The 18330-nt window shown below is 39.5% G+C and overlaps 1 protein-coding gene across 7 annotated transcripts in view; it reads left to right on the forward strand.

Annotated features, from left to right (window-relative positions):
• Positions 1 to 18330, forward strand: part of MAST4 (microtubule associated serine/threonine kinase family member 4) — a 296539-nt gene that overhangs the window by 115455 nt on the left and 162754 nt on the right. For 3 of the 7 annotated variants that reach the window (XM_080573069.1, XM_080573072.1, XM_080573075.1), the window contains one exon: positions 4495 to 4569. The exons of the other annotated variants lie outside the window; for them this stretch is intronic. In XM_080573069.1, coding sequence (XP_080429195.1) covers positions 4495 to 4569 — 75 coding nt within the window. The remainder of the gene's footprint in view (positions 1 to 4494; positions 4570 to 18330) is intronic. 7 annotated transcript variants of the gene reach the window in all.

Below are 18330 nucleotides of genomic sequence, written 5' to 3' on the forward strand. Positions count from 1 at the left end.
AACCCTTCTGCAACTGTAACCAAATGTTTAACTCCTTCTGTAATGCTGACTATTAATTTGGGTTAGTATGCACTGCTCGCTGTCTTTTATTGGCTTAATATGACATAACCTTCCTGTGGTGTGTATAATCTTTGACTGTTTTCACCAGATCTTTTTGAGTTAGAGCTGGATTTGCATGGTGTCTTACTGAGAGTAGAAGGCTTTTTGTTAAGGAGGGATAAAATTTATTTTGGGAAAAGCAGAGTCTTGAGATCAGCAGAAATACTTGCCAAGTTGAACTGTATTTTCAGTTAACCCAGTGGATATCTTTTCAGAAGTACAAGCAAGTCCATCTTGCATTTGTAAAAATGTTCTGATTTTTTTTTTTGTTGTTTTAGAGAAGACTCTTAGAAGGAATTGTATACTGGCTTTGAAAGTGAGAAAGAAAGAGAAACAGTCATGAATTTTCATCCTGATTTGGAGCAGGCACTTGACCCTTATCTTTTCCCCATCAGATGCATACTTTAAATAGCAGATTGCAGTGTTCGTGCTCGCAACTACAATGAGGGGCTGTACAAATAGGAATATCTACAGAGAGATTGAGACAGAGTATTTAAAATACCTTGGTGAAGGAACAAAATGTAAATCTTTTGTCTCTTGAGTATTAAGCAGGTAGAGGATTTTGAGCTAGTATCTCTCATATCCTGGAAAAATCATCAGCCATTGTGGTCTGTGGGGTATGGACATCACTGGGTAAATACCTTTTGACTTTTTTTCCCAATTTCAATTAGAGTGCTCATGTTCTGTAGTAATTGTAGCTTCACTTTTCCCAGTATGTACTTAAAAAGTGGTGAAGAGAGCACAGAACCAAAAAAAAACCACCTCCTCTGGTTAATTCATGTGCTTTGCTCAGAGACATCATTCTAAAACTAGTTTAAAAATACTATAGGCAAATATTTTATAGGCAAATATGGGCAAACCCAAGATTTAATTTGTTTTTGACTAGTTGGCACAATTTCTCAGACAACCTTAGTGTATTGAGACTTCTTCCTGCACTACCTTGTATTTTTAATGTGTATGTTAGTAGAAAATGCTCTCACTGAACTCCAGCAAAAGCAGTGGTATGTAGAAGTGTTTATCTTGTTATCACCTGTTAAATTATAAGTAGTTGTTAAAGTATAAGTTGTTGTTAAGATTTTTATGTTACTGGAAAAAAACACTTCCAGTTCTTTCATCAACGTTAATTGTTCTGACATTTTTATATTGGTGATAGAGTTCTCCCTTCCTCCCAAGACTTAAAGACACTGCTTACACCATCGTTTCTTGTCTTAATCATACTTCAGCACTGCTGTACAAAAGTGTTGCTGGCAAATATAACACATGTAAATGATGATCAGTTCTGTACTTTGATAAAGTCTTCTGTGATCAGAAACATAAACAAATATGTTCAAGATTTCTGTTATTCTACATTCTATACAAATAAACATTCATAATCAGTCAATTTAATTTTTGTTCAACACATGTTGATACATTTAATGGGGTTTGTAGTTTGGAAGAAGTGATGAATTAGCTCAGTGACAGAATAATCTACTTCATGTGCTGACTTTAATTTCTATGCATCTATGTAAATACATGTAATCACTTTTAAAATACCTTTCTACAAAAGCTGTTAATGAAGATTTTAAATTTTAAGGACTCCATAGTTCAATCTGTGCATCCGAATTTAGCTTTAAAGAGAATGAGCTCTTAAGTGGAAACAAGGAAGTAGTGTTCACTGTCTAATTGCAGTGAAAAGCCAGAGCTGGGAAGTGCTCGGTTATGTATGTTGAAGTCAACAGAGTTGTGTGCCTAGTTTTCCATGTACTTAATTAGCTTGCAGAACTGTGGTTGTTCTCTGTGAAACTTCTTCTGGATGCACTTATTCACTAGAGAAGTTAATGATTTTTTTTATGACTTGGCCTTTCCTCGAGGGACTGTATCAGAGCATTTGACTGAGTATAATTTTGTACTGTTGATTCCAGGAAGCTATTTAAGTGTAAGTAAGCAGGTAGGATGAAATATTAGTGATTAATTCTCACAGCTCTGTTGGTACAAGAAGGGTAAAGCTGTTCACAGTAAGAATTATTAAGGAGCACTTCATGGTTATTGCCAAAGACACAGTAATAGTTCCAGTCAGACACTAAGCATGCAATTCAGTCAGATCTAGATGCTGCTCCATCAGTATCTGTCTTATCATCTTTTCTTGACTTAAATTTCCATGCTGTTGTTCAGCGAAACCAGTAGTACTCATGCACTTCTATTAGTACATCATTAGGAACTCCAGCTAATGGTTTCCTGAGTGGATAGGAATGAGTTTCTAGAGACTGAACTCAGAAAAAGAAAAATATATCTTGACTGGCAGCCCTCTTTGGCCAGCACTCTGACAGAGGCAAAGGGACTGTTTCACTGCTGTGTTCTTGCTCCTTTGCATAGTTGCTTGCAGTGTTCTTTCTCCCTTTTTGCCTCCTAGATATAGCTGTTTATTCATGTGAAAAAGTGTGTCTTCTGGAGGTAGTTTGTTCTATTCATAGTTCATTGCATCCTATAGATTTTTCCAGGAACCTGCTTCTTTTTGCAAAGCCTCTAAGTGGTGGTGATGGGCCTTTTTTCCTGTTGTCGGAAAGAAAAGAGACCACCAGTCCAATTTCAGCAATGGTGATGATCATAAAGCAGCAGATTATTGAAGTTGCTAGGCATTATATACTTTTTTTCATATTAAGATACTTCATAATATTTCATATTTTATATAAATATTTTATAATGCTGGAAGTTTGGTAACATCAGATAATGATATTTATTTAGGCTGAAATTTGAAACACAGTAGAGTGTGTTTATTTTTGATAAAAGTAATATTTGTGAAGTTCAAGAGCAAGTTAAATTTTGTGGTTGCCTTAAAGTTTCTAGAAATGACAGTAGATATTTAGTCTTCAGTCTGTTTGTGACAAATTACTTGCTGAAAATTCAGTTACCATATTCGGTAGAATTTGTATAGAAAATTAACTTGGAAATTTACTTAACTTTGAAAGCAAACAGAGTAAGTGCTGTTGTTTTAGATGATTAAAACATTGCAAAACTGTTTAGCTGGCAGTAAGTATTTAGTCTGTCAAGATGTAGGGATACATATAATCATTTTCCAGAAAAGCTGTTCATTCTAATACGTTAATGTAGAATATTTCTTAGTTGTGTTAGAGGAGCACCTCTTTGATACAGCTTCACGATGTCTGAAAAATATCAAGATGATAATTTCAGTAAAGGGGAAAGCGTGAATGTGAAAAAGATACAAAGCCTCTCTAATAATCTGATGTACTGAAAATTTGAGGGACCAGAAGACCAGCAAAATAAATAAAATCTATGGTGCTTTTTCCTTTTATTGTAGGAAAAGGAGATGCAAATACTTTTTCCTTGTAAAATTTCAGTTTGTACAACTTAGTTGTTCAAAATGCATATTTTTGCTCAAACTTTATATTTGTTTCTAGTTTCAATTTTTGTGTGTATTTAAGCAGTTTGAGTATGCATTGGGATGAGATATTATATTTTTCTGAAAGGCAAGCAGCTCCATGTAGGAAAAGGTTAGGGACAAACTGGTTCCCTATTCTAGAGGCTGTTTGATATGAATTTTGATCACTGAAGGGGGGAAACCAAATGAAGTAACAAGAACAAACAGTGCACCATTTGGTTCTCTGTTTAAAGTCTAAGAGGCAGTCTTACTTTTGCAACTCCAGCAAATCCAGGTAATTTTCAGCCTGGCTGCAGCAAGGTATTATCCTAAATAATTTTGCACATGCAAAGACTGTTGTGCTTCTGTATTTTTGTGTGGAATGCTCTTCTAGATTCCTTTTAAAGAGGAAATGATTATCCTTTGCATGGGTGAATCTCTTACTAAGTTTTCTCAGGAAAAGGTACTAATCTCTGCTAGGTACAAATCTCTAAAACATAAAGTAGTTGTTGATTGTTGAAGCGTTGGGTGGAGAATGCAAGTATTAGAAGTTGTATTTCACTAGAAGAGGTGCTGGCCTTTGGGTTAGAGTGTAGATCCAGCTGGGCAAGATGATTGATGGGTTGGATTCTTTTGTGTGCTACTTCTTATGTGGATATAGAAAATGTAAGATAATGTAAATACATGAGAAGAGCAAAATGAATCTTTTTTAATCCTAATGCGCGTATCTAGAAATGAAGTAGTCTTGTGTATATGCTTATTTAAAGTAAACAGTATATGCATCGTTAAATGCATATGAATAATACATACGTAAAAGCCTTATGAGGCTACTTCTGTCAAAAGGTTCATTTTCTTTGATATTTGTATGATGAAATTATTGAAATTTGGTTTCATAAAGCTTTTACAGAGTTAGTGAAAATGCAGTTCAGTTAAATACTCTTCCTCTCCCTTCTCCGACATCCTCCATTCCAACCCCTCCACGATCCATTTCCCTCCCTTTTCTCTGTTCTTCTCCCTCTCCTTTCTCCATTCGCTGTCAGGAAGGGGCACCTCAGAAGAGTCATTTCAGCTCAACACGTCACCGTCAGAGACTAGTGGAACCAGCGGCTTCAAAAGTGAGTGCTTTCATTGAAGGACCATTTTTAAGAAGTGGAATATTATGTCAGCAGAATGTTTGTTACTAAAAGAGAAGAACTTATGTGTGCTTGATAGGAGATACAATTATTACTTGTCTGCAAGTGATATGATCATTCTGTCTCTAAAGGTGAATTTCATCACTGATGAGATTCCTATTGGTGTGAAACTCTTGTACTTTAAAACGTTGGGATAAATTTTTAGATGTATCTGCAAACTGAAACAGAAGCTGTATGAACTGTTCTGGTTTGGTTTTATTATTTTCCATGACGTCTGTTTTCTTCAACTTGTCAGTTCTTTTTTCTGTCTTAAACAAAAGGCTTACATTGATGAAAATATTGGCAGGCTATGAAAAATAATCAAGTATTCTATTATCAAGCTCTGATAGGAAGTTTCAGAGAAAAAAAAAAGACTTTGGCATCAAAAGCTGATATTAGCATATATAATAGCAGTACCGGTTAGGTTCATAAGACTGGTCCACCTTTTTAGAGGTGTTTTTTGTTAACAGTGTGCAAAAAAGTTTGAGATACTCAGTGAATGTGATGTTATTGCAGAGCTTTTAATATCTAGACTAATAAACTGTGTTATAGTGTATATTTCAGAACATCTGTAGCTGTTCAGCTGCATCTGTTTTTTGCTACTTTTTGTTAGATTCAAGCAAAAATGAAGCTGTGTATCCATTAGTACCATTCTCCAAAAATCCCGTTCTCTACTTTGCTTTTGATTTAGATATGTGCAAAAATCAATGGTAACATTTTTGTACAACCTTTGATACAGATTGAAATAGATAAGTGGTGGTAGTCCTGGTCTTGAAAGAATTGAGCCGTGGTTTTAAGAAAAAAAATGAATTGCATCATACATGGACACAAGTTGTCTTACCTTGCTTTCTAAATTGTGACTCAAATCACTGTTGTCAGACTGAGTCTTTCTGTTGTTAAGTGTGTTGACTCACTAAGTTTTAGTTGTGTTGACTTCTTCTGATGGCAATTTTAAGTATTATTTATTCATTTTGGACTGTAACAACATTGTCACTACTAAGTACAACATCGTCACAACCTTTTGAAGGGCTAGGAAAAGGCAGTTCTGGGCTTACAGATGCAAAAGTGAGTGAAGTATTTATTTCTTTAAATAGTTTACTTAAGAGCAGGTATTAATTTTTACTAACTCTACTGTCTCTTGACAAGACCCTTTCTGTGTGCATTAATATACTCTGGAATCACTCCAGGTAATTCCCTCTTTGTGGAAAGCCAAAGGAAAAATGCATACCAGAGTGCCGTCCTGCGGACATAAGCTGTGCTAGCTTTGTGTCTTTGCTGCTGGGAGGATATCCTGATGCACTAGGAGCAAGTCCATTGGCAGCTCACTGCTTCTGGATTCCAGCCCAACATCCATGGGGGGAACTCTTAGCACAAAGCACGTCATCCTCCACCTCTCCACCTACAGACATTGTCAGTAGCCTCTGAATGACTGTCTGCTTGGAAGATGCTTTAGCACACTGGAGGAACGTAGATTGCCTCCAAGCCCTACAAAACAGTTAACTCTCTAACTCTGTACACCTCTGCAGACCTGCTGCGGAGCCCTCGAGGCAGCCCCTTTTCATGCCTGGGCCCACAAGGCATCGATGATTCTTGGGGCTGTGGGGTCCAGGGAAGCTTTCTCCATCAAGACTAGGAGGACAGGACTGAGAGTCAACTCTGCAAGTAATTCCAGAAGTAAGAAGCTGTAGAAAGGCAGCAAGACTGTCAACTTTCCCAGTGGTTCTTTGTTGTTGTTTTTTTAATCACACTACTCAGTCTCAGTTTATTGCCTCAGGAAGGGCTGCCAGTTGCTCCTGGTAGTTAGGGGAAGGTGCGCAGAAGCCAGCAGTCTGCTGGTCTTGTTGCACTCTTACAGCCATAGCAACCTTGCTTGCTGCTTTTAGGTTGAAGAGAGGAGGTGAATTGCCATCAACAAAGCTGACATGTCTTTCTTTAAGCTTGTTGGTTTGACTCTTGATATTTTTTTAAAAAAGCAAACAAACTCATTACTTTGAAATGGCATGTTGTCTCTTGGCTCTGTAAAGACTGGTGGGATCCCTTTTATTCCTTTTGCCTTCCTGTGCAGCAGCTGTTTGCCCAGGTGGCAGGATGTTATGGAAGCCCAGGCTGCACAGCTTGCAGAAACTGTTGTCTGTATCAGGGCCACTGCCTCGGGGTGGGGGAAGACAATCAAAGACCTGCAAAAGAATACTGTTTTTATGCCTAGGAAAATACGCTGGTGGGCTTGTAAGGATGTTTTGGTTTGCATGTCTGATCCCTGCGTTTCTTGCATCTGGCTCCTAACCTCCTGGGCATAGGAAGAGAAATGTATTTGGGAGACTTGGAAACAAGGCAGTGTTGCTCATGGAAGCAGCAGCTGCTTGTGTTTGTGGGACAGATTGTTTTATATGTAGTGTTTTTTATGGTGAAAAATAGCTGCTAGTATATAATTGGTGACAAGGGTGCCTTTGAATGTTTGAGGGCTCTTGACAAATGCACAGACCTTACTGTTCTGCTCAGGCTTGTGCTGCTCAGACCATGTTGTATGTGCGTAGAAGACATACGAGCTGGGTTTACTGCTGGTGGTGGTGTCAGGCTGGTTAAAGGGAGACTTGGGAAGCCCAGCCACATCTTATCTTCTCTGTGCATAGTGACTAGTCAATCCATTGCAGAGGTAGTATGTCGCTCAGCGATTTGGAGGATATTGTTGTACAACTTGACCATAAGATCCTCCACCTGTGTGCAGCTGACTACAGGTGAATGACATAGATCTCAGCCTGCATCCTGCAGATCATAAACCGGACCTGTATGAGGTGTGTTTGTGTGTTAGTGACTGGGGAGACCCAAAGTAGCAAGGGACACATGTTGACTGCTGATGGGTGACTGCTGACAAATGTTCCTGAAGGGAGAGGATCTTGGCCTGTCCTGATAAAAGACAGTAATAAAGATAAGTAATTAAAGATAAGGTAATAAAGATAAGATAAAGATAAGGCTGTGAACTTGGCTAGCATGGCCAGCTGCAGTATTCATGTGTTGTTTATGTCTGCCAGCTACTTTCTGTGAAGTGTTAGAATGCCAATAACCCTCTGGTTAATTAAACTGAAGAAGCCCTTGGGAGGTGTATTCTGCTTCATTCCTCAGTCTACACTTTGCATCTGGGGAAGCCTTGGGCAAGGATCCTCACAGCACCCTGGTAGTGCTGCAGGCATGGATCGTGTGCATATGTGACCTCTACTGTTGCGCAGTGGATCTTGTCTACCAACAGGTCTGTCATAAGCTTTTGTCTAGCATTGTGGTTCTTCATGGATTTGGTGCAAGCTGGGGAACGCTGGGCTTCAGACAGTAACAAGCTGCTTCTCCATAGGTTTCTCATGTCTTCAGTCTGCTTTGCCAGAAATTTTCTGCCAGGCTGGGAATAGCTGATGCTAATACCTGCATCTGTGAGGGGAAATCATAAAAATGTCTTGAGAGAGACTATTCTGGGTTTTCCCCAGGTATTGGAGCAGCACTTGCTCCGATCAATATCAGTATTGGTTTACCTCACGTTATGCCTTGGGGGTAAGAGTGACCATTTGGCAGCAGAATGAGAAGCCACAAACAGTAGCAGAAACATCTATTATGCTTGCCTAACTAGTGCTAAACAGCTGCTGAAGGTATGAATAGGACCCTTATATATTTGTTGCTGTAATCACAAATCATGCAGAAAGTACTTAAAGTGCTTAGCCTGTAAGTTGCTATGAACCCTCTACTCCCCTCAGTTTGTCGTTTTACAGGTGCATCTGAAAAGCTGTATCCAGATTTGAGCCCCCCATACAAGAGAGATACTGGAGTTCATGATGTACACGAAGAGGCTGAGGAGCTGGCTTTGTTTAGGATTGAGAAAGCTGAGAGGGATTTAGTTGCAGTCTTTCACTGTGTAATAGATGGTTATAGAGAAGATTTTGTAACTCGTGGAGGTGCATTGTGAAAAGACGAGAGGAAACACAGGTTGCCAGAAGGGGAAAATCTGAATAGGCAGAAGAACTTTTTCTCAGTTAAGGTGTTTAAGCACTGCAAGGAGTTGGACAAGAGGGGCTGCAGAAACTTCATTCTTGGACATCTTCAAATCTTGACTGGAAAAGGCCCTGAGCAACATGATCTCATTGTGAAGTTACATCTGCTTTGCATGGAGAGGTGGACCGGGTGACCTCCCAGGGTCCTTTCCAGCCTGAGTTACTCCCGGATGGATGGGTGAGGTGCTGGCTGCACGCTGGTGTCTGGCCGATCTGAAGTAGCCTTTTTGTTGTCATAGCATCTTCTAGCTGACAGGCAGTGTCAATGCCAAAAAAAAAAAAAAAAAAAAAAAAAAGGTTTCTAACTAGTCCACTTAAACACACAGAGCGGAGTTTGTTTTTGGCGTACATAGGAGATAGCATAGGTGTAGTCTGTACCCATCTTTTACTGGTTATATTTCATAATTTGGTGGTGCCTTGAAACAGAAGCTTAAAAGGTTACAGGGTAGTTTGTTTTTTGGAGCTTTTTTGTGAATCACAAACTGAGCACAGGTAGACAATGTTAAAGAAAGTGCTACAGGAATTATGTAAATAATTAAAGGCAAAAGAAAGCACTCATTTATAAAGCTGGGAAAGGTAATGGTCAAAAATCAATTTGATATGGGAGCACGGAGGTTGAGAAAGAGGCATAGGGAAAACATTCAGACTATTCCCAAACTCTTGTGGTGTTTCAGTAAAAAGATTAAAGCTGGTAAGAATGGTAAGAATAAAACTGTGTTCCATATAGGCTGGCACTATAATTTGGGCACATCTGTAACCATTATGAAGTTTGCTTTGAATATTGTTAGCTTGCAAAAAGACCAACAACACTGATAGAACAATCAATTGAATGAAAAACTCCAAGCTGATTTTAAAGAGAGGACACTTCAGCAGAGTTTAAGTTTATTTATGTTTTAAGTCATTCGGATGTGAGTACTTTAGCAATTAGAGTACAGTAAACTTTATTGAACTTAGACTGAAGAATTTCTGCAGCATATACAAATAAAGGTTTTAAAAAAAAAAAGTTTTCTTGCCTATGAGTCTACTTTAGGAGTAAGGTATTGTTGTAACTTGTGCATCACATGATCTCATTTAAAAAAGAAATTATCCATTATAGGCTGGGGACTGCAAAGAAACACAGTTCCTTAACACTCCTCTCTGGCAACAGCTGATAGTAGTTTGTAATTTGATTTGATTTGATGGCCAATTGATTACTAGAAGGTTATATTTACCAAAGGTCATAGAGAGTCTAGCAGACATATAAATAGAAGCAGAAGATAGTTTGCAGCCAGACAGCACACATGGGTGCTCTCTTTGGCGAGTTAGGGTTGACTTCCTTATAAAATTGGTTTCCTGAACAAGTAAGTCTGTCACTAGTGTATTATTCATTGTATTAGATCAGTTTTATAAACTTCTTCCCCCAAATGGAAACAAAATAAATATACAATACTCCCCTTTCTCCTTACTAAAACCCTTGTTTTGTAGAAGGTAGTACCAAGTTATAATTAGAAGTTTGCAGCTGTTACTTTGAATGTGTGGCATCCATCCGTGTGCTTGCATGCCTCCTGATTGATTAAAAATAGAAATAGCTGGGGTAGAAATAGTATTAGAAATTCTTTGACTTATGTAAATGCCCGTATGTATACAAAAAAACAACCGAGGAACTTCTAAAGCTTCAGATGTAGTTAAATTAGTGGGCATACATCCTTATTTAAGTGTTTTGTGGGAAGCCTGCATAGTGTGGACATAAGTAAAAGGGTTGGGCTAGAACAGAATTGCAGAACTGAAGAAAAAAGAAAGAGAAAAGTCACTGTTGGGAGATATTTCAAACATACTAAGATAAAATTTGTGTCATCAAAAAGCCACTTTTCTCCCCCAAAAGATGATTTTATTCTGCATGCACTTATATTCAATAATGAAAATTATTATCCAGAATACACTGGTGCTTTTCTTAAATGTTTTGGTCTTGATAGCATGAATGCAGAAAAGGTGAGAGGTGCTCGACTTAGCCTGTCAGATATCTCATATAAATCAATGTAGGAAGTAGGAAGAATTTTTTATACCATTCCCTGTTGCAGATTCTGAGATGTTGTTGCCTCCTGCTGGCTTAAAAACAGTGTAGAGAAGAAGCTGTATCTGTCTACTCTTCAATTTTTAATTTCATGTCGAAGAGATGCGTAATTGAAGTTGCCATTTTAATCTTTTTGGGCACCGAGGAAGTCTTTGGGATGGACAGTTTTACCAGTCACATAAGAAATCCCTGTACCTTTGGAGAGTTCTTTCCATTAATTATTAGATATTTCACAACAGAACCTTGCAAACAAGCATACTGAATAGAGATATAAATTCGAATAACCTTCACTTACCCTGTTAGACCTTATTAACGGTGTAAACAGGATGATCAGTCAAAGGTAAAAGGGAATTTTAAAAATGTAATGCTTGCACAAACTTAATACAGTTGCTGATGTGATTTACTGCAGTTTGACTTGGAACAATCCATCTGCCATATTGGACAAGGAGTGGGACGAAATTGGCTATAAAATGGCAATAAACCAAAAGGTTATCTGGATCCTAATCTCAGCTTTGCTAGAATGTTAGTAGTCCAAAAAAACACTTATAAAATATACCTGACTTTATTGGTAGCAGATACAGAGAGACCAAATAATGATATAAATAGTGGAAGAGGATTTATCAATATTTTATTTTTGCTTTCTGTATGTAAGAAGGATTGTCTTTCTACCATTGTTTTTAGCTGAAAACCTTGCCTAGGCTGTGATCTACTTTATGTCAAGAGTTCACAAATTCTTACACACAATGTTCCAACACCGATCTAGGAACTTGCATTGTCAGTGTTAGGAAGCTGGTGTTCCCTAGACATGAGCTTCCTGCATGCATCAGAGTTTTTCAAGCAGTGATTGATGCAGAAGATATATCTGTTGTTGCAGACATCTTGAGACTTTCAGATAAAAATAGCAGACGGCTAATGTTGGTGTTATGATTCCTTTCTGATTGGGAATACTTAAAAAAAAAAAAAAAAAACATTCAGATCTCCAAAGAAAAATTACCTTCTCCATCTTGTCTTCACTGCTGTGGGTACTCAAAATTGAGATTGCCGCTAATTAAAGGAGCTGGATAACATCAGCAGGGAGAGCAGTGTAGTATGAATAAGGATCATGGGATTTCTCCCATATTGTATTTGGAGAGGTTGAAATCAATTCTTCTTTTCTTGGAGCACTGAGTGGTAATTGGAGATGCCTGGAACAGCTGGTGATGAGAATGTAGTCTCTTGCCCACTGTACAGGAAGAGTAGTTCAAGGGCCAGTTCCATTTTACCAGTGATCTGGATGCAGGAGTGGAATGCACCCTCAGCATGTCTGCCAGTGCAGTTTGGTGAAGGCAAATGCTGGGTTCTGTACCTGGGACGGAGCAGTGCAGGACACAGGCAAGTTTTGGAGATGAGTGGCTGGGGAGCAGCTCAGCGGAAAGGGCTCGGGGGGTGCTGGCTGACGGCAGGCTCAGCGTGAGCCGGCAGCGTGCCCTGGCAGCCAGGAGGGCAAACCACATCCTGGGGCGCACTGAGCACAGCACAGCCGGTCAGACGTGGTGATTGTCCTGCTGTTTAGCGTTGGTGCAGCCTCACCGATGACAGGACACAAGGGAAGAGCACAAAGCTGTGCCAGGGGAGGGTCAGACTGGACATGAGGAAAAATTCCGTTACCGTGAGGGTGGTCAAACGCTGGGAGAGACTTCACAGAGAGGTGGCTGATGCCCCGCGCCTGTCAGTGCTCAGAGGCATGTGGATAACGCCCTCAGTAACGTGCTGTAACTTGTGGTTAGCCCCGAAGGGGTCAGGCAGTTGGACGTGGTGATCTCTGAAAGTCCCCTCTGACTGAACTGTTCTGTTCTAGTGACAATAGCTTTTTGCGATCAAGCAGTAAGTGCAGCAAACAAGCAGAACATGAGGTAGAACACAGGTGTGTAATGAGAAGGCCCATGAAGAGTTGTTTTTGAGTTTAAAATGGAGGAAAAGAGAAAATCTCATGAGAATATTGCTCCCTAAGTTAGATAGGACGTGCATTCTTTTGGGAGCGGCAGAAATTAGTGTGGCTCTTTCAGTGCACTTAAGGCTATGTAGGAGACAAATAAGTTTCAGCTTGTTGATAGGAGCATGAGACTAAAGTGAAAAAAAGAAATGTTCATTTTGACCAAGCTGTTTTAACAAATGGTTACACAAATGGTTTTCACAAACAGAGTTAAAATTTACCTTGCTGTTCTCCAGCCAGTCTCAATTTTTCCAGTGTGACCTTTGCCCTAGAACTTGAGCCTATCTTCCACATCAGTGGAGTGTATTACTTACTAGTAAGCCATGGGGTCAGCTGAACTGAAAAACTTTGAATTTATAAATACAGATTAAAATGTCAGTGTTAAGCAAAATCTCTGAATTTGAGACCTTTAATTGCATAAGGTATGGGATACCTGAAGTGACAAGCAGAGCAAATATAAATTTGCCTTTTTTCTGTAAGGTATTTTTGTTGCCTGATGAAGGCTTAAAAAAAATTGTTTTGCCTCTGCTGTAGCTCATATATTTCTTGTGGGAAAGTGAGCAATTTGTGAGCTTTGTTCCTGGCCTGATGAGAATCTTCCCTTTACCCTTACGTGTGAAGAGCAGCTGCAGACCTCAGTTCTGAGGCTCCTAGAGAAGTACTTTCCCCTTTCAGCATATGGAGTCTGTTCAAGCTGATGATTGTGAATGTGTCAAGGTAGAGCAAGGCTGGTGTTTTGCTAGGAGTGACCAGTCCTGGGAAAAAAGAATAAACGTGATTGGGTTTTTTATTTGATCATTTTAGCCCCTTCCATCCTCTGTGAAATGCCTAACACAAACTGTTGCAATCAAAGCTTAAATGTAGGCGAGTCTTTCATGCTGCAGACAGGCTTAATCAGTTTATCTTCTAGTTATTGATTTTGACAGCTGTTTAACAGCAGCTGCTGAACATGCTCACTGTATAATTGGAACTGTAACAGAATTGTCAGCTATCATGATCTGATGCTGGTAAGAGGAGGGGAACTAGATTCCTTTAAGTATTTAAGTCTTAAGACTTTAGCAGCTGTATTGTCAAGAATCCCAAAATGGCTGGAAGGGCCCTCTGGAGGCCTTTTGGTCCAACCCCTGCTCAGCAGGGACACCCAGAGCAACATGGCCCAAGACCACGTTCAGGTGGCTTTCGAAGATCTCCAAAGCTGGAGGCTGCACAGCCTCTCTGGGCAACCAGTGCCAGTGCTCCGTCACCTGCACAGCAAAGATGCTGTGATGATGTAGAAGACGTGCTGCCGGATGTTTGGCTGGGACCTCCTGGGTTCTGTTTTGTGCCCGTTGCCGTCTGTCCTGGCACTGGCCACCACTGGGAAGAGCCTGGCTCAGTCCTCTTTGCACCCTCCCTTCTGGTATTTATACACATTGACAAGATCCCCCTGAGCCTCGCCTGCTCCAGGCTGAACAGTCGCAGCTCTCAGCCTCTCCCCATAGGAGGGATGTTCCAGTCCCTTGGACAATTTTGTAGCCCTCTGCTGGACTGTTTCCAGTATGTCCAGGTCTGTCTTGTACCGGGAACCCAGAACCGGACACAGCACTCCAGGTGCTGTGGTGTCACCAGCGCTGAGTAGCGGGACAGGATCACCTCTCCTGACCTGCTGGTGATGCTTTGCCTGATGCAGCCAAGAATGCCATCAGCCTTCTTAGCTGCCAGGGCACCTTGCTGGCTCACGTTCAGCTTGGTGCCCACCAGGACCCCCAGGTCCCTTCCTGCAGAGCTGCTTCCCAGCTGGGTGGCCTCCAGCCTGTCCTGGTGATGGGTTGTTCCTCCCCAGGTGCAGGACTCTGCACTTCTCCGTGTTGATTTTCATGAGATTCTTGTTGTCTGTAAATTTGTCTGTAAATTTACTGAAGGTGCACTCTACCCTCATCATCCCGATCGTTAATGAAGATGTTAAACAGGACTGAACCCAGTATTGACCCTGGGGTACTCCTCTCATTACTCACCTCCAGTTAAACTTTGCATCTCTGAGCACTGCTCTCCAGGTCCAGATGTTCAGCCAGTTTGTGATCCACATCACTGTCGAACTGAGGAGAGAAGTGCCGAAGCTAGCCACTGCATGCTGTTGTTGCTTTATTCTTTTGCTTTTTAATGGTAGGTAAAATCCTGTGTAGGTATGTCCATTAAAAAGCCTCTGCTTTTCATGCTTAATTAAAAGAACTTGTAGAAACCCATGGCTTTACTCAGTGCAGATTTAGGGTTTTCCAGCTCTGGTAAACTGTATCATTGTTTATATTTATTCAGCTGAACAGTTCTGCAGGCAGCTGGTGTATGGTGGCTTGTGTGATTTATTTATTTATTTTAATTCGTTCTCTTTCCCCCTTTATCAGTGATAGCACTCTTCAGTTACAAAGATGGGAGTATTTGTGTCAGCTTGGTAGCTGGAATCTAGCTAACACTGGTGTTCCAAACACTTTGCAGTCAGTGCATTTTCTCCACTGGTCATGAGGTGATATGGTACTTTGCCAACGGGTGACACAGGCTCTACAACAGCAGGTCAGCAGGGAGCATGGATTTTCTGACGCTGTGTTAGATGGAATGATTTTGTGTACTTTGAAGTGGAAAATTCTCTCAGAAATTTCACACTTTTTAGGTAAAGAAACATAGTAGGTTATTGATTTTTAAAAGATTGGGATAATAAAGTTCAGAATGCAACATGGCAACAAATAAAACCAAAAGCAATATTTTTCTCTTATATTTTACTAGGAAGTATTCGAAAGAAGTAAAGACTGGATGACTTTAAAATGAAAACAAAGTTTTACTGCATTAATTTTGGCAGCTGTCAAATGGCTCTCTCTGAAGGGGATTTGTGCTTCTCATTGAGTATGCCTTTTTTTTTTTTTTTAGCCTGTTACTAATAACAGTATCTGCTCTGCAAATAAGCCATGTTGCATTATTGTTGTAAAGAAGTGGAACTTCTGTGTTTTGCCACTGCTGCTTTCGGCTGAAAACTTAAAATACAGTGGAGATACTCAGACTATGCTTAATAGCATTAATTCTTAACTGCATTACTGTTTCTCATTTGGCCAGTAGGTTACTGCTACAGTCAGTCCTTGTACTTTTTTAAGTGATGCAGTATGTCCCTGAAGCATTGAACATTGATGGATTCGGTTGACATAACCAAATTGGCATTAGATATGCCAATATACATGTTTTTAAAAATTTGTCTTCTTTCCCCTCATTTTCTGTGTTTATGAGTTTTATTCCCATAAAGGGATGTTTTTTTGTGATCACTTACCCTGTCAATATTTGTAGCACTTCTTCTTTCATCTGGTCAAACTTATTTTATTCTGCTTTCCAAAAACATCTTCCAGTGTCTGACTGCTATGTTATCTTTTCAGAGAATATCTTTGACTACTAGTCATCAACTTAGATTTTTGCTACTGTCTCTGAAGAAGCCATTGTAATACACTGTCTACTTAAAAACAATGCCAGTTAAAGCCTTTTTATTCAGGTGTGGGAGCTGTTCACTGATCTATGTTTATTTTTTTGAAAAAAATCAGTGGCTGTCATTTGTATGGTATCTCTTACCCAATGTAAGTCTTACTAAGTTCTTTCAGTTGCTAAATGCTATTGCAGATCCCATCATTGGAAGGACTTCAGAAAATATATAGTGTTCTTCTTAGGAAGATGCTTACTGTTAATACATGGAATCATTCTGAAACTTTCCACCTTGTTTCATAGGATTCAAGGTTTCCTAATGTTAACAGTTCATAGAAGAATACTAGGTAAAATGAAACATGTCTAACTGCTGTTAACTTAGTTCAGTCTGTTATAAACCTTAACATTGCCATAGTATCTGGTTCATCTATAGGAAAATACATATAGATTATTTACGTTGCTTCCATATTGTACATAAAGCAATTGATTTCTTTTTATTATGTTTTATATATGTAGCCTGTTAGGCTTTCTTTTTAATCCAGTTAATTTGCGTTTAAATTAACAATGCCTAGCTTTAAGTAGGCGTCTGGGTATGCCTTTTACACCACATTTAAGTACCCATGGAGCTGATGCACAGATATGTTTCTGCTTTGAAAGAGGCAGTCAGCAGTGCCTGTAACAAAAGCACGGAAGTTAACTGAGGGAATAAAAATGAGTTGTGTAGAATGCAGAACATCGAAGTAGGCAAAATGTGGCCTTTTCTGGTTAAATCTGAGCTTAAGGGGCTTCTTAATTTTGTAGTTTATCTCCTGTTAAAGTATACAGTAGTTCTGGCTGATTTGTGACTCCAAGTTCATAATTTGCACTTTTTTTTTAGTGTTTGGTATGAGAGGGGAGAAAGTTAACATGCAGAACGTATAAGCTAAAAATGCACCTGAAATATTTAATAGCAGCCTTGTGTTCTTGGCCAAGAAATATTTGGTAGGTGACAAGGGAGAATTGTGAACAGTATTTCCAGAGTCGTAGCAACTGCCTTGCAGAACTTGCAAATGCAGAAGCAGCAATTTTTGTTCATGAAGATACTTGTGAAGAGATGGCTTTTGAATTAATTGCTGTGGGTACATACAAAAAAAAAAAAAAAAAGACACCTGTTAAAGATTTGGCTGCATCTGGATGACTAGAAAAAATGTGAAAAACTCATCTGGCAGGCAGAACATCAGAGTTCAGTTTAAGGCAATAGTAATACCTGTATCTTTGGCAGCTAGTGCAGGAAGGGGAAATAAGTGGTAACTGAGACTTATGTTGCCAGTGAAGAAGGTATTGGTACAAATCACTTTTCATAAGAAGAGCAAATACTGAATTGCATCTTGGACATGTTAAGTCAGACTAGAACTGCAAAGAAAGAGGTGGCCCAAACATGAACTCGCTTGGTTATCTCAAAGGCAGAACAATTTTATAGTTACATCTGTTATGTAAGAAATCAGGTCTGAGTGAGGTTATCTTAATGTTCAGAGAAAGTGCAGAGAACTGGTTAGTAGTCTTGAGCTGGAAATTTAAAGTCAGAAGAAACTCTTAAAATTCAACTGTAGTGTTAATGGAAAACTTTTGGAGGCAGAGGCTTTACAGTGCTTGGAACCAGGAAACATTGTAAGTTAGCATAAGAGCAAAAGGGCACCTTTGACAGAGAAACAAAATTACAGCAGGAGAGAGGCATTTGATGTGGGACACCAACACTGGTCATTTGAGGTGATTGATCTTTTTCCACACAGTAACCCTTGGTAATGTGTTACGTGAATCTGAAGAACAGAGTGTTGGTAAAGTTGGAAGCAATCAACTAAGAAGCATAACCTCCCCTTGCCTTGCTTAGAAGATACTTAGACTGGATTAATACGATGACTTGATATATTAATCTTATAAATGAGCCAAGATGAGCGTGTAAAAGGCACAGTGCAAGCCCTTCCCCTGACAGATCAAAACAATCCTATACTTACATTTCTCGCCCTGCCTTTTTTCCCTTGTTCTCACATACCAATGAAAGATCTGTCATCTTCCAACATGTCTTCAGCAAAAAGATAATAATTGCTTACTTAAGAAAAGTCTTCATGTTCTTCCCTCACAACATCCCTCTTGTCAGTAGTTTTGATAAGAAGGTGAAATGTGTGCCATGGCTGTTTTTTATTCCCTCCTACTATTATAAATGCTGTGTTAATGTTAGTGTTAAC

The sequence above is a fragment of the Anser brachyrhynchus genome, assembly GCF_964034855.1.
Source record: "Anser brachyrhynchus genome assembly, chromosome: Z".
Classification (NCBI taxonomy): Eukaryota; Metazoa; Chordata; class Aves; order Anseriformes; family Anatidae; genus Anser; species Anser brachyrhynchus.